Here is a 12190-nt window from a genome sequence, read left to right as displayed (position 1 = left end):
CCAGTGCAGCATATTGCTAAATAATAGAGTAAAGAGAGAGCCAGCAATCTAAAATTATACAACCTTTTGTATGTCAACATTGCAATTCTCAACCCCTGTAAGAGAGAGCAAACACTATATAGTATACATTCTAATAAGAAGTATCGGGTTGGGGGCCTTAGGCCTCCTGTAAGGTCAAGACAATGTACCTCCACTACATAGTGAATGTGATACAGTCTCTCTATCCACTGTGATCTCTCATTTTGTAGTACTATAGACCTACTTCCTTACTTCACACAGAAGGATGCCTGTCAAGTTTCATGTGAAATGTCATTTGCAATTTGGAATAACTACAGACAATTCCGCATTTCAATACTTGAAATAAAGAACGACCGTGCTCAATTATACTATAATCTCTTTCGGGGTAAAAATTGTCTTAAAGTTGAGTTGGCGTACAAACCATGCATTCCACAGTTTCCATTCTTGGTCAGGGTGTGCCAGTTGTACCTATCAAAAATAAGTGAGCTTCACAGATACCTGCCTCATGCAGAATAGAAAGAACATACCTCAAATCTCCTCAAAAAACTAGGTATAATCTTATAAATCTCCATTAAAGAGATATTCTTCCCGATGCAGGTCCTCGAACCGGCACCAAAGTGGAGCATCATGCCATCCATAGCCCTCAGTTGCTCTGATGGAGTAGTAAGCCATCTATCGGGATTGTATATGTCGGCATCCGGACCAAAGATATCTTTACGACGGTGAATAACCCAGGGGCTGCAACCGACGATTGTTCCGCCACGAATGAAATGTCCGGAGATCTCCACCCCTGGCGCAGGAACAACACGTTCCAGATGAAGTCCCGCAGCAGGATGCATACGGAAAGCTTCCTTTATGCAGGCATCGAGGTAGGGTAACTGCCGCGACTCTGTCCATGAGACAAGTCCAGTCGGGCGGTTCACGATCGTACCGTTGGTCACGGCGTCATTCAGCTCTTGCGTAACCCGTGTCATGCACTTTGGATTCTTAAGTAAAAAGTAGAACACGGCTGAAATGCTTATGGCCGTTGTTTCCGACCCCGCAAAGGCCATAGAGACGGCCATGGTAAGGATTCGTTTGTGTGTCATAAAGTCTGGACGGGTTTCACCCGCCTTGATGAACATGGTGAGAAGATCATCCTTTGTTCCAGGGCTCGTTACATCAGCTTTTGCTGACATACGTTCTTCCATGCGGTGCTTTGCAAAGACGGCCACGGGATGCGAATTATCTGATAAGCCCAATTTTTGAAGGATATCAAATATAGGGTTCTTCCAAAATAGCTTGTCTAGCCATGGCATCTGACCAACAGGGGCAGAATAATCGAAGATTTTTGCCAGCGAACTAACGATGCCATCGATATCTTCGTTTTTCTCGATAAACCCGTGGCGTTTGCTATACGTAATGCTTCCAATAACATCAAAGGCAAAGAATTGTAGCCATCGTGCGAAATCGCAGACAGTGGCTCCATCAGCAAATAGTCGGCCCGTTTGATCGAGGAAAATTTCTGTAGTCTCATCGACCATTGGCTCGTATTGTACCAGTGAGCTCATCGAAAAAGCGTGGTTGACAGACCGGCGGAGGTTCGCATGGAAGCCCTCATCCAGCGTAGAGAACAGCGATGGCAGTGGCTCGCCTTTAGAAACGGTCATTTGCACTGGGTAGAACTCGGACTGTCCTCTCGGTTAGAAGGTGTAGATATGCAGGGGCTTGCTAAATAGCTACCTTAACGAAACCCTTGTTTAGACCGTAGATGACCTTCGTTGCCTTTGGGTCCGCGAAAGACAAAGTGCGTGGCCCTAGACGTACAATATCGCCATACCTGCGATGCAAGGCTATATGTGTAAGCTCAGGGTGTCGGCCCTTCACATCGAGATATCGCCAAATATCAGTCACGCGCGCCCAGAAAGGCCCAGGAAAAATGTGTAGTGAATTGAAGAAATAATTCTGGACAAGGTAGACCAAGAGCAGAAGAGGAACTGCATAGACAGCATATTGAAGTGCTGCAACAGGGAAAGCCGCTATGATAGCCATAATTGTGTCCAATCGCTTATATCTAGTTCGAAGCAGTAGCCACAAGGAGGGCACGTTATATACACCGCATCACAAAACCTACGTAACCTTCCCCGCCAGAAGAAGATCAGTATCTCATGATGCTTTGACACAAACAAAGATGATAGGGCCGGCAGTTGGAAATGTTAGGACCCGATAGATGTCGTCTATAGGTATGATAGGTATGCCCGGGCAGCATTACCCCGACATGCCATCGATTGGCCAAACCCCGCAATTCCCCCATATTTAGCGCACGCTAAGTATATACTACACCTGTTCATTGTACCCTGTGTGTCGGCATCTGGGACAACATTCAACAACCGAAGACCTTTCACAGTGCAAGATCTACGCCATCCTCTATTGAGTTAAGCCCGTAGTTTATCATCACAAATATAGAACGCCCATATGCCAAACAATAAGACGTAGACCGCCTCGGAATCATACCCCGAAGTTCTTAACATCGTAGACTTCATATAGCGAAGCCAAATGTAGAAGCGCAATAATTTAGAAAGCTACTACAAGTCTCCATTCCCTTTTCTACACTATCTGGAATCGAAATCTTAATCAGTTATTTTTATGCTTGGGAACTTCTTAGACATACACAAGGGATTTTCACGAAATGATGTTCACGAAATGTTTATATGGGGGTTTGTATTGGCAACGAGTCCGGTGGCTACATTAGTCTACCGGCACTTTTCCCATCCGCTGTCCCGCATCTCCGGGCCCCGAGTAGGAATATAAACTCGGGCCTGGCAGAGCTGGGATTACCTACGGGGACACTGGTATGGAGATATTTTTGATCTACATGGACGGTATGGCCCATTGGTACCCATCGACCCAAACGCGGTATCTATGCTCGACGCCAATCAGGGACTGCGGACAATTTATGGACATAGCACCAAAGCGACGAATGTCAGCATATCGCGTTCCAAATAAATTTGACCCGGCAGAACATTTATGCTCTTTTTCAAATATCAGACCGACTGGTATCTGATCTGGAACAGCAATGGGAAGATCGCCAATACTTCCTTTAGTGAAATAAATGCCAATGAGCGTTCGCGAAAGCGCAAGCAAGTTACGAAAGCCTATGTAATGACATCTATTCTCAAAATGGAAGAATACATTCACGGTGTTATCAATATGAGCAGATAATCTTTTGCACAATGCGTTGAAAAGCAAGCAAAGACGAGGCAGTTTTAGATAAGGCGATTTACACTCAAGCGTTTACGTTCGATATTCTGGGAAAAATCGGGGTTGGGGGCAGCTTTTTAAAACGAGAGGCCAGGGGCCGTCAAAGTCTATTTATTGTTGAAGATCAATATAAGCTTCCCGGTCCTGGCAAAGTCGAGATACCTTCCTGGGTCGTCAAGTCAAAAAGATATGTTTATGAAGATCACCAAGCGGAATTGGTAGTCGGATGTGCTTTTGCCAAATGTTTTCTATTTTCAACTGGAAATTTAAAGAGTAACCGGTTATGATGATAGTTCTCAAGCCATCTTTTCGAAGAAAAGTCTAATGGAAGCGAATAAAATATATCGAGATAGAGGATTACTTTCAGGGTTCCAAAGTTAGTATTTTTAAGCTGGAACTTGTTTGTATCTTGGAACTGAATGATTAGGTATGTTGTTCTGAAGCGATATATAGGCTACAATAACTCTACGTAGGTTATGATAGACTGTAATAAGTAATTAGGCCGTCGAATCCGCGTTGGGAAAGTGCCGAAGAGCGTGAATTTTGTAGAAACCAAACTTAATTCAAAAGCAACACCGGAAAAAGATCCTTGATCTCGAAAATAGCAGTGTGGACATACTGATGGTCACCCACCTAACTACTAACTCACTATGGAAGTCACCCTAAAGCCTCGGAAGTACTATCGGCACGTAAATGATGCGGTAACTACCGGGAACTATGGGAATCGCGGGGATTGTGGGGAAATATGGGTCACCTATAATCTCTACTCCGTAACTATAGTGAAGCTACTTTGTCACTTTATAATAGTTACACAAGAGTAGACGACCGCGTGTGCGGAATTGTGGTGTCTTTTCGGTGGTTTTTCTTACTACAACACAGACGCCTTGAAGACATTTTGTCGCCCTTCTCAGTTATATAGGTAGACGGCAGAAGAAGTCGGAAAACAAAAGCATACTTCGTGGAAGATACTTTTCTATGTATAATCTGGGAAACAATAAATACAGGCAAAGGATTTGCCCAATTATCTCGTCGGGTTATTTGTCCCGAGCTGTTGTTTATTTATACACGGCAGTATCAATCCCTGCTAAGGGATGCTTATCATGAAGCGGAAATACCTAGCTACCCCATATTCTTTATAGAGGTACGTATTTAGTCCTACAACTTTAATGGGTACGCCAAGCAGAGCGGACGCAATGAAGGACCAGGGGAGATCTCTGCATACCCGCAATATGCAGCATCGGAGTAATGAATGCAGTCGCGATAGAAATTTGTATTAACCTTGGCTTCACGGCAATCCGAGGTTGGTACTGGAAAGGAACATACATATGAGAGAGAGCGATCTATGAAAAGAATAGAATGAACTCTTTTCTTCAATCTTGCTAAGAAGGACTATATTATAAACGCTAATCTCATCTCTTGCCAGAACCTTTCCGGAAGAAAGCAAAATGGGATCTATTGACTCGACAAAGATCGGAGAGATGGAAACACGGCTAAAAGGTTCGTTCTGTTTGAACCTAGACCTAAATGAACAACATGATCACTGCCGTTACAATTTGTGGAATCGTCTGTACGTTTGACTTGATATCGCCAACTACAAATGAAAAGTTTGCCAAAGGTGTGTATTCATCTGTTACCTTTGAAAATAACCTATGGACTGATTATATTTATTATATAGTCTATGAAGCGACTGAAGATGATAAAAATACAGCAGTGGCAGTAGCAAAGGCAGCTTTCCCGCCGTGGTCTGCGCTTTCGCCGCTTCCGGGAGGTGCTTACACTTCAAGAGGTTGGCTTCCTGATTCTCGAATCGCACGAGGAACTTGCTCAACCAGAGGCTGTGTCCATGGGTCGTCCTGTCCCAGGATATTTCGACCCCTGTGCAGCAGCAATCACCTTTAACTTCTTCGCCGAGAACGGCTACCAGGCGCTATGAACATGAAGCCTTAATATCCCTGGCCATGTCAACATGTCTGTTCGTTAGCCCTTCGGTGTTGCCGCTACCATTTCTTGGAATGCTCCGGTTTTGTTCCTCGCGGGCAAGCCTACCCCTGCCTTGATTGTAGGAAACACTGAGATGATGTGGAAAACCCCCAGCAATTATCTCCCCGACGCAGATATTGAACAGGCCGTTGAAGAAACGAAGCATAGTATTCAGTGGGATAGCGGTGAAGCTTGCATGACAAACTCGAGAATATACATGCACGAATCGATCGCATCAAATTTTATCGAGTTGTTCAATAAGCTATTTGCCACCGTTGCAATTGGCTATCCGCTTCTCCCTGACTTAAATGACGGATCACAGGCAGACGAAGCATAGTTCAAGTAGGTCCAGGTTTAAATTGAAAGTGAGAAGAAAGCCGGCAAGATGTCCCTGGGAGCACAGATGATCGTGGTTGCAAAGGCAAACGACACCAACTTTGGTCTTTACGTTGCAGTCTACATAAAGGACATTGAATGTGCCTTGACAATAGCCAAGAAACTGGAGTCTGGAACTGTGGGAATTAACTACACTAGCCCAACTTCTGCTCATGATATGCCATTTGAAGGATATAAGAGCAGTGGGCTCGGTAAGGAGGGATGGACTGTCAGTCTTCACATTTTCCTTGAGATGAAAACCATTTTGATGAAGGATAACGATGTTTGAATTATAGTGATAATGCTATCGTGAATATACAATCGATCTTTTACCCGTTCGGGTTGATCCGACGCACGGATACTCGAGACATGCGTGTTTGATTAAATTCTCAGGCTATGTACAGTATGAGTCACTTACCATCGTGTAGCCAATAGGCGTTAGTTAAGGGAAAAACAAGCCTGATATCAACAACATGGCTGGCATGACATCAGGGTGAAAGAGCGCATAGACTTCATCGGGTTCCATAAGAGGCAATAGAATATTGGTGTATCGAAGGACAACATACCATTTTATTACATTAACATGAAGATATGTACAAACTCTCCATATGTATATTTGCCTTGATTTCCACCTGGAAGGTACATATGCGTGAGATCATCTGGTGATAAGCAAAATCGGAGATAACGGATTAATCATCATCTCGTCCGACCCTGCAGGCCATCCTAGTCCAGCTTCGTTTTCTCCTGATCTCATTGTCGCTATTGTTATGAACTGAACTCTGAGTACACTTGGACTCAAATATTGCGTTGACTTTTCGAGTCTGATTTTGGCCCCCCGACTACGCTTATTCAACAACGCGGCATCTCAGTTGGCCACCCCTCCTTCAGCCATCGCAAGCTCCGACAACGCACATCCGTTCATCGCATTGCCCTGAAATTTGTCTAGTGATACTGTGCGGCCTATATTACATCCCCCGACCGCTCAAAATATTCGCGAACAGCGTCGGCCACATCTCAAGTTCTAGGGTCTGGCGCGGTTGCCTAACGAATACGAACCAAATACTGTGGCATTGACGTTGCGCAAAACTTTGCATACATTGCTACGACCAGGGAATAAATAAAATTGCTTTCGGAAACTCACGCATATATTTAAGACTGGACTTACAACCAGACCGAGGAGGGTGTTTGGATGAGCTGGCAGAACAACCGACTGGCACATTTGATTCAGCCATAGGACTGTGTGGACTGCGACAGCGTGTTTGAGAGCCCCGCCCGGCTGGACCGCTGATTTGACGTGCACTGCGCCATCTGCGCCTGTGGATTTACCAAGGATATCGAACCATTTTGTTTACCCAGACGAGACCATGCCGTTCCCCGTCAAAATGACCCCGACACCCCCTTCTACAAATTCCTCGAGTGCTGGCCACTCTCCAGATTACAGAGTCGTCCGAAAACGAAACCGGGTACCTCTGTCATGTGGGCCTTGTCGGCACAGAAAGTGAGCATTCAAGACATGGCTGAAATTCCTTGTTTCTAATAGTCCCAGGCTGAAATGCAACCGTTCAAATCCCTGCGAAAACTGCGTCAAACGAGGAGATGCCGCTTCATGTAACTATGCGCAATCGAACTCGCGCAGGAAGAACCCGTCTCAGCAGTCGCCCAACACACCAGATGACATGCAGAATCGCATCGATCGGTTAGAAGGCTTGGTTCTTTCGTTGATGACAAACGGCCCTCAGTCTGAGGGTCCGGCTGCTGCCATGGCGGCTATCTCCGGCGAAAGTAGTGCGGGCTCGGCTCGGTTCTCCCATGACTACGATATCGAGGAGGAGGGTATGGAGGGCGCCGAAGAGAGCGACACGGACCAGGTGACGAAGTCGTTTGGTGTGATGAAGATGGAAAATAACAAGTCCTATTACATAAGTGAAGCTCACTGGGCGGCTATATTGCATGATGTAAGTTTGGGAGGTTTGACCAAACCCGAATCTTTCTAACCTGTCGAATAGATCTCCGAGGTGCGGAGTTACTTCACGACGCACAAGAAGCAATTCGATGAGCAGGTTGAGAAGGTGAAAGCGGCCCAACCAGCCACTGATACATCAGGCGCGACGTTGTTGTTTGGTATCAATAAGCCGATGAGCCGTAGCGAGATCATGAGTGGTCTGCCATCTAAGTATACAACTGACATTCTTATTGCTCGCTATTTCAATTCCTATGATCCTGCAACCCGTGTGTATTTGCTCTTTCCATAACTCGTGATTTTGATATTAACTTTTATCTAGATATCCTTCATGGGCCCACCTTCCAAGCACAGGTAAGCTGCCCGGGAAGAAGTTCATTACGTGTCTAGACTCTGACCCTGCTAGTATAATAAACATTGGGATGATCCTTCCGCGACTGAACTTGTCTGGATCGCTATGCTGTTTGCAATGATGAGATTGGCAATGCTATCTTACCACCGCGAAGGCGATGAGCCACCTGAATTCCGTGGCAAGGCGATGGACATGGCTGGGGGATTCCGACATTCTGTCGCACATTGCTTGACATTGGCCGACTACACGAAACCTCACCGCTTCTTGATCGAAGCACTCGTGTTTCATTTGCATGGCGATTTTTCTCAGACTCGAGAGGCGGATATTTCGATCTGGGTTATGACTGGCGTTATTGCTCGTTTAGCAATGCGATCAGGATATCACCGTGATTCCAAAATGTTCCCAAACATCACACCTTTCCAGGGTGAGATGCGTCGGAGAGTGTGGACTTTTGTGTGCCAAGCCGACATTCTATTCTCACACCAGGTCGGTTTGCCGGGCATGATCCGGCGTACAGATACCGATACTGAGCTCCCACGGAGTTTGTACGATGATGATTTTGATGAAGACTGCAAGGAGCTCCCGCCAGCTCGTCAATTGAACGAGCCAACACCAATCTCGTATTTGATTGCCAAGGCACGCCTGTCCAACTCGTTCAGTCGTGTGATTGAGCAATGCTCTGCTGTCTCGTCAGCTTCTTACGAAAAAGTGATGGAAATCGACGCGGAACTTCGACATGCAAGGGATTTGATACCTGATCACTTGCACATTCGGCCTATGGAGGAGTGCCAGTTGGATCCTGTCAATCTAATCATGTCACGCTTTGCCGTAAGTTGCCAAATGGCCGCCGTAATTGGCATCCATGCTAACCAGTTGTGCAGGTCATGGCCGTATACAACAAAGCTCAGATTGTGCTTCATCGCCCGTATCTGGTTCGCGCTCGAGAAAATCCTCGTTTCACTTATTCTCGAAAGACATGTATTGACTCAGCGATGGAGTTATTGCACGTCCAGGCGGTCCTGCACGCGGAGACGCGCAACGGGCGCCTACGCAGTCGGCAAACCCGAGTAACATCTCTCAGTTCAGCCGACTTCTTACTCGCAGCCACCGTTGTTACTCTCGACCTATACCAAGGCATCTCATTGCAGGGGACTGGCCGGCCATCGGGAGACACGTATACATGGGGCCGAGAGCGGCGCGATGAAATGACCGCCGCGATCCAACACTCGATAGAAATTTGGGATGAATCGCGTGATCAGAGCATGGAAGCATGGAAAGCATCCACCGTTCTCGGTGTGATGCTCAGCAAGGTGAAAATGTCGATCCCTAGTCTTGATAGTGGCACCGGAGCAGCTTCATTTGAGCCACAAGATGAGAAGCAGAACGCGGCCATGACTCTTGGCCTGCTGAGCAGCGGAATGAGCCCGATGAACCCAGGCCCGCCGCCATTCGCTGATCCCATGTTTAAGATGGGGGATTCGCCAATGGGAATAGGAGCAGGTGGCGTGGGTGGCTCGGCTGAAATGCCGGGTGCGCCTTCGCCCTTCAGCAGCATGTTTGGGCAGATGCCGGACATGCAGGTCAACCTGGATTGGGTAAGTCATCTCCTTTTTGGGACCCTGGTTTCAATGCTGACATTTTCATACCAGGATGCTTGGGATTCATACATCCAAAACCCAACCTTCGACACAACAAATCAATTTTGGCCTATGACTGATGCACAGCGCCAAACAAACCAACAGCCCGGAGTCATGCCGCAGCCTTTGGTCCCTAATCCTCTCATCTCAGGGCAGGTGCCATCAACTAGTGGTGTTCCGCGACCACCGACCATATTCTCAACATCATCCAACAGTCCCGATAGTGGAGGTGTGCCGGTAACAGGATACGGCACGACGCCAATATCCCAACAAAAAAATAGTCGGGGCCAAGGTCCCCTATGATGGAAATGTATTGGTATGCTGCCTGGTTTATTCTTTCCCGCTTTTGCCAGAAAATGCTTTGCGCTGGCTGTTTTTGATACCTGAGAATGTTTTACTGGTTTCTTGATTGGATGACTTGAAGTAACGAGGTAATCTGCTTATTCTTTGCTGGGTGGATAGCTATACTACGAGTGACTATAATCACCATTTTGGTGGAGGACTTTTAGCGATTTGAGAAAAATTGTTGTCTTTTGATGGGTTCTGTCGGTGTTGGGGTCGGTCAATGTATTATACCATGAGGCTACTATCATATATTTCCACTCTAACTTATCAAATCTAACATTTCACTCGTCATCTTCACCTAAGACCTGAACATTTTCTACATATAATATCTAATCCGATGGTTTTTATTTGATCTACAACGTTGTTATTGGCGTTAAATTAGTCACGTGCCTTATCTGCCGGGAAAAGTTATCTGGCTTCGCGCAATTCTTCTCCGGTCAGCATATTATTTTTAATACAAGATCAACACATCTTGTGTTATTTTAATTTACAATATGTGAGTCATATAGAATGCAGAGTGCGAGTCCGAGCCCGAGACCCTATACCTCGCGTTGTCTCGATATCTGCGCTCGCTGATGCATCAACATTTGAAGATTGCCGATTTGCTAAACAATCCATTTCTAGGCATTGCTTCCGCCGGGCCGTTTCTCGGCTTCAATTGTCCCAAGCGACTTCGCGCTCATCAATCACCGCCTCTAGCGCAGTGCTGCGTTCAACATGTCCTACTCCGATGCTCGCCGCTACGCGGTTCGCCTACCCTACCCTCACACAGACACGGTTGAACTCGACCAATGAAGGCAGCCCACGCACTCCCGTGAGATACGTTGAGTCTGTCACACCGAAAACGCCCGACCAAGTCCGCCTGGACAGAAATGAGCGCCGACGTCAGTATCTCAGCGAGGGCCCTGTACCGAAGACCACCCTGTACATCGGTAACCTCTTCTTCGATGTCACCGCGGAGGACCTGCGCAAGCAGTTTGAGAAATACGGTGCCGTTGAGAACGCACTGATCGTTCACGATGCCCGCGGCCTGAGCAAAGGGTGAGTGCCAAGACCTACGATTGGCAGAAGCAGCAGACCAAAGCCCACCAGAAACTAACCAAATCTCCCTCACAGTTTCGGCTACGTTACCTTCAGCACCATTGAGGAAGCCACCGAAGCCATCACTCAGCAGCACGGAGGCATTATGGAAGGCCGCGAGGTAGTTGTGCAGTTCTCCAACTCGACATACCGATCCATGGCCGAAAGCAAGCCCAGCAAGACCCTCTACATCGGCAACGTGCCCTACGAGTTGACCGACCAGGATCTGCAGGATTTGTTCGATGATATCCCAGGTGTCACCGATGTCCGCATTCCCGTCGACCGCCGCACAGGCTTGCCCCGTGGATTCGGACACATCGACTTTAAAGATCAGGCCAGCGCTACCCACGCTAAGGAGGTTCTCTCCCGTAAGGCACCTTACGGCCGCAAGCTCACTGTCAGCTTTGCTAAGCGTAAGGTCTTGAGCCCCGAGGACCACCTGCGTCATCAACAGAAGAAGATGGAGAAGAGAAACCCTTCCAGACAGCGTACCTTCTCCGGTGTGAACGAGATTCCGGAAGTGCGTGAGGTGGCTGAGCCGAAGGAGGCTGAGCAGGTTACTGAGGTCAAGGAGCCCGTGGCTAAGCCTGTGGCTGAACAGGTCACCGAGAAGACCGAGACTGAGCAGAAGCAGTAGATAGGGTTATATGTGAATAATAAAGTGTACAATAGTGTCCTAAAATGGCAAACGGAAGCATTTTTCAACCTTGATGTATATTGAACAGAAATGATCATCTCTCTATGTACTTCCAGGGTTGTCACGTAAATTTTATTAAACTGTATCTTTTTCAATATATCTACGTGATAGAATAAAAACCTCAAGGGTCCCTTGAGGATTTTCTCCGGTTCCTTTCGAAGGAGATTACTTATGTGAATGGGAGACATTCGGAACTTGTGGCCTTATTGATAGATATAAAGGGAGTATATTTGGCGACCAGCCTCTGTCCGTAACTTCATCGGTCGTAGACCGACTCGATGATGTTCCACGGAGAGTTCGTAAGGTGGCTTATATCCCACAGACATAGGCAGAGCGTTTCTATCACCGACTTGGTGGATACAAGTTTGATTAGGCTGCGGTGGCTCCAAGGCTAATGGGCCTAGCTCCACTAGTAAACTGCTGGTATGCTGCTTATCAGACAAAATACCTCCACCGAGTCGGAATTGCTGCCGAGCCGCTGGAATTTTGCATAGCTCCAAAACGAT

The 12190-nt window shown here is 46.9% G+C and overlaps 4 protein-coding genes across 4 annotated transcripts; 3 read left to right on the top strand and 1 right to left on the bottom strand.

Moving 5' to 3' along the window:
• Positions 1-381: 381 nt before the first annotated feature.
• N7447_009421 (cytochrome P450) lies at positions 382-2049 on the bottom strand (the record flags this gene model as incomplete). The annotated part of the gene is made up of 3 exons (XM_057233683.1): positions 382-486; positions 546-1688; positions 1741-2049. The coding sequence occupies 3 exons, from the start codon at positions 2047-2049 to the stop codon at positions 382-384; spliced, it is 1557 nt and encodes a 518-aa protein (XP_057083225.1).
• Positions 2050-4791: 2742 nt separating this feature from the next.
• Positions 4792-5191, top strand: N7447_009420 (Aldehyde dehydrogenase N-terminal; the record flags this gene model as incomplete). Its single annotated transcript, XM_057233682.1, is given in 3 exon segments — positions 4792-4873; positions 4934-5026; positions 5043-5191. The coding sequence occupies 3 exon segments, from the start codon at positions 4792-4794 to the stop codon at positions 5189-5191; spliced, it is 324 nt and encodes a 107-aa protein (XP_057083224.1).
• A 432-nt stretch (positions 5192-5623) lies between these two features.
• N7447_009419 (Aldehyde dehydrogenase N-terminal) lies at positions 5624-5902 on the top strand (the record flags this gene model as incomplete). The annotated part of the gene is made up of 1 exon (XM_057233681.1): positions 5624-5902. The coding sequence occupies one exon, from the start codon at positions 5624-5626 to the stop codon at positions 5900-5902; it is 279 nt and encodes a 92-aa protein (XP_057083223.1).
• Positions 5903-6977: 1075 nt separating this feature from the next.
• Positions 6978-11624, top strand: N7447_009418 (uncharacterized protein; the record flags this gene model as incomplete). The annotated part of the gene is made up of 10 exons (XM_057233680.1): positions 6978-7111; positions 7160-7568; positions 7620-7842; positions 7896-7927; positions 7980-8753; positions 8807-9520; positions 9575-9799; positions 10369-10403; positions 10532-10948; positions 11024-11624. 10 exons carry the CDS (start codon positions 6978-6980, stop codon positions 11622-11624), a joined length of 3564 nt encoding a protein of 1187 aa, XP_057083222.1.
• Between the last annotated feature and the right edge of the window lie 566 nt (positions 11625-12190).

This window comes from Penicillium robsamsonii, assembly GCF_028829455.1.
Source record: "Penicillium robsamsonii strain IBT 29466 chromosome Unknown utg000005l_segment0_segment0, whole genome shotgun sequence".
NCBI classification, from domain to species: domain Eukaryota; kingdom Fungi; phylum Ascomycota; class Eurotiomycetes; order Eurotiales; family Aspergillaceae; genus Penicillium; species Penicillium robsamsonii.
The sequence above is the reverse complement of the archived record's forward strand: the minus strand, read 5'-3'. Positions and strand labels throughout refer to the sequence as shown.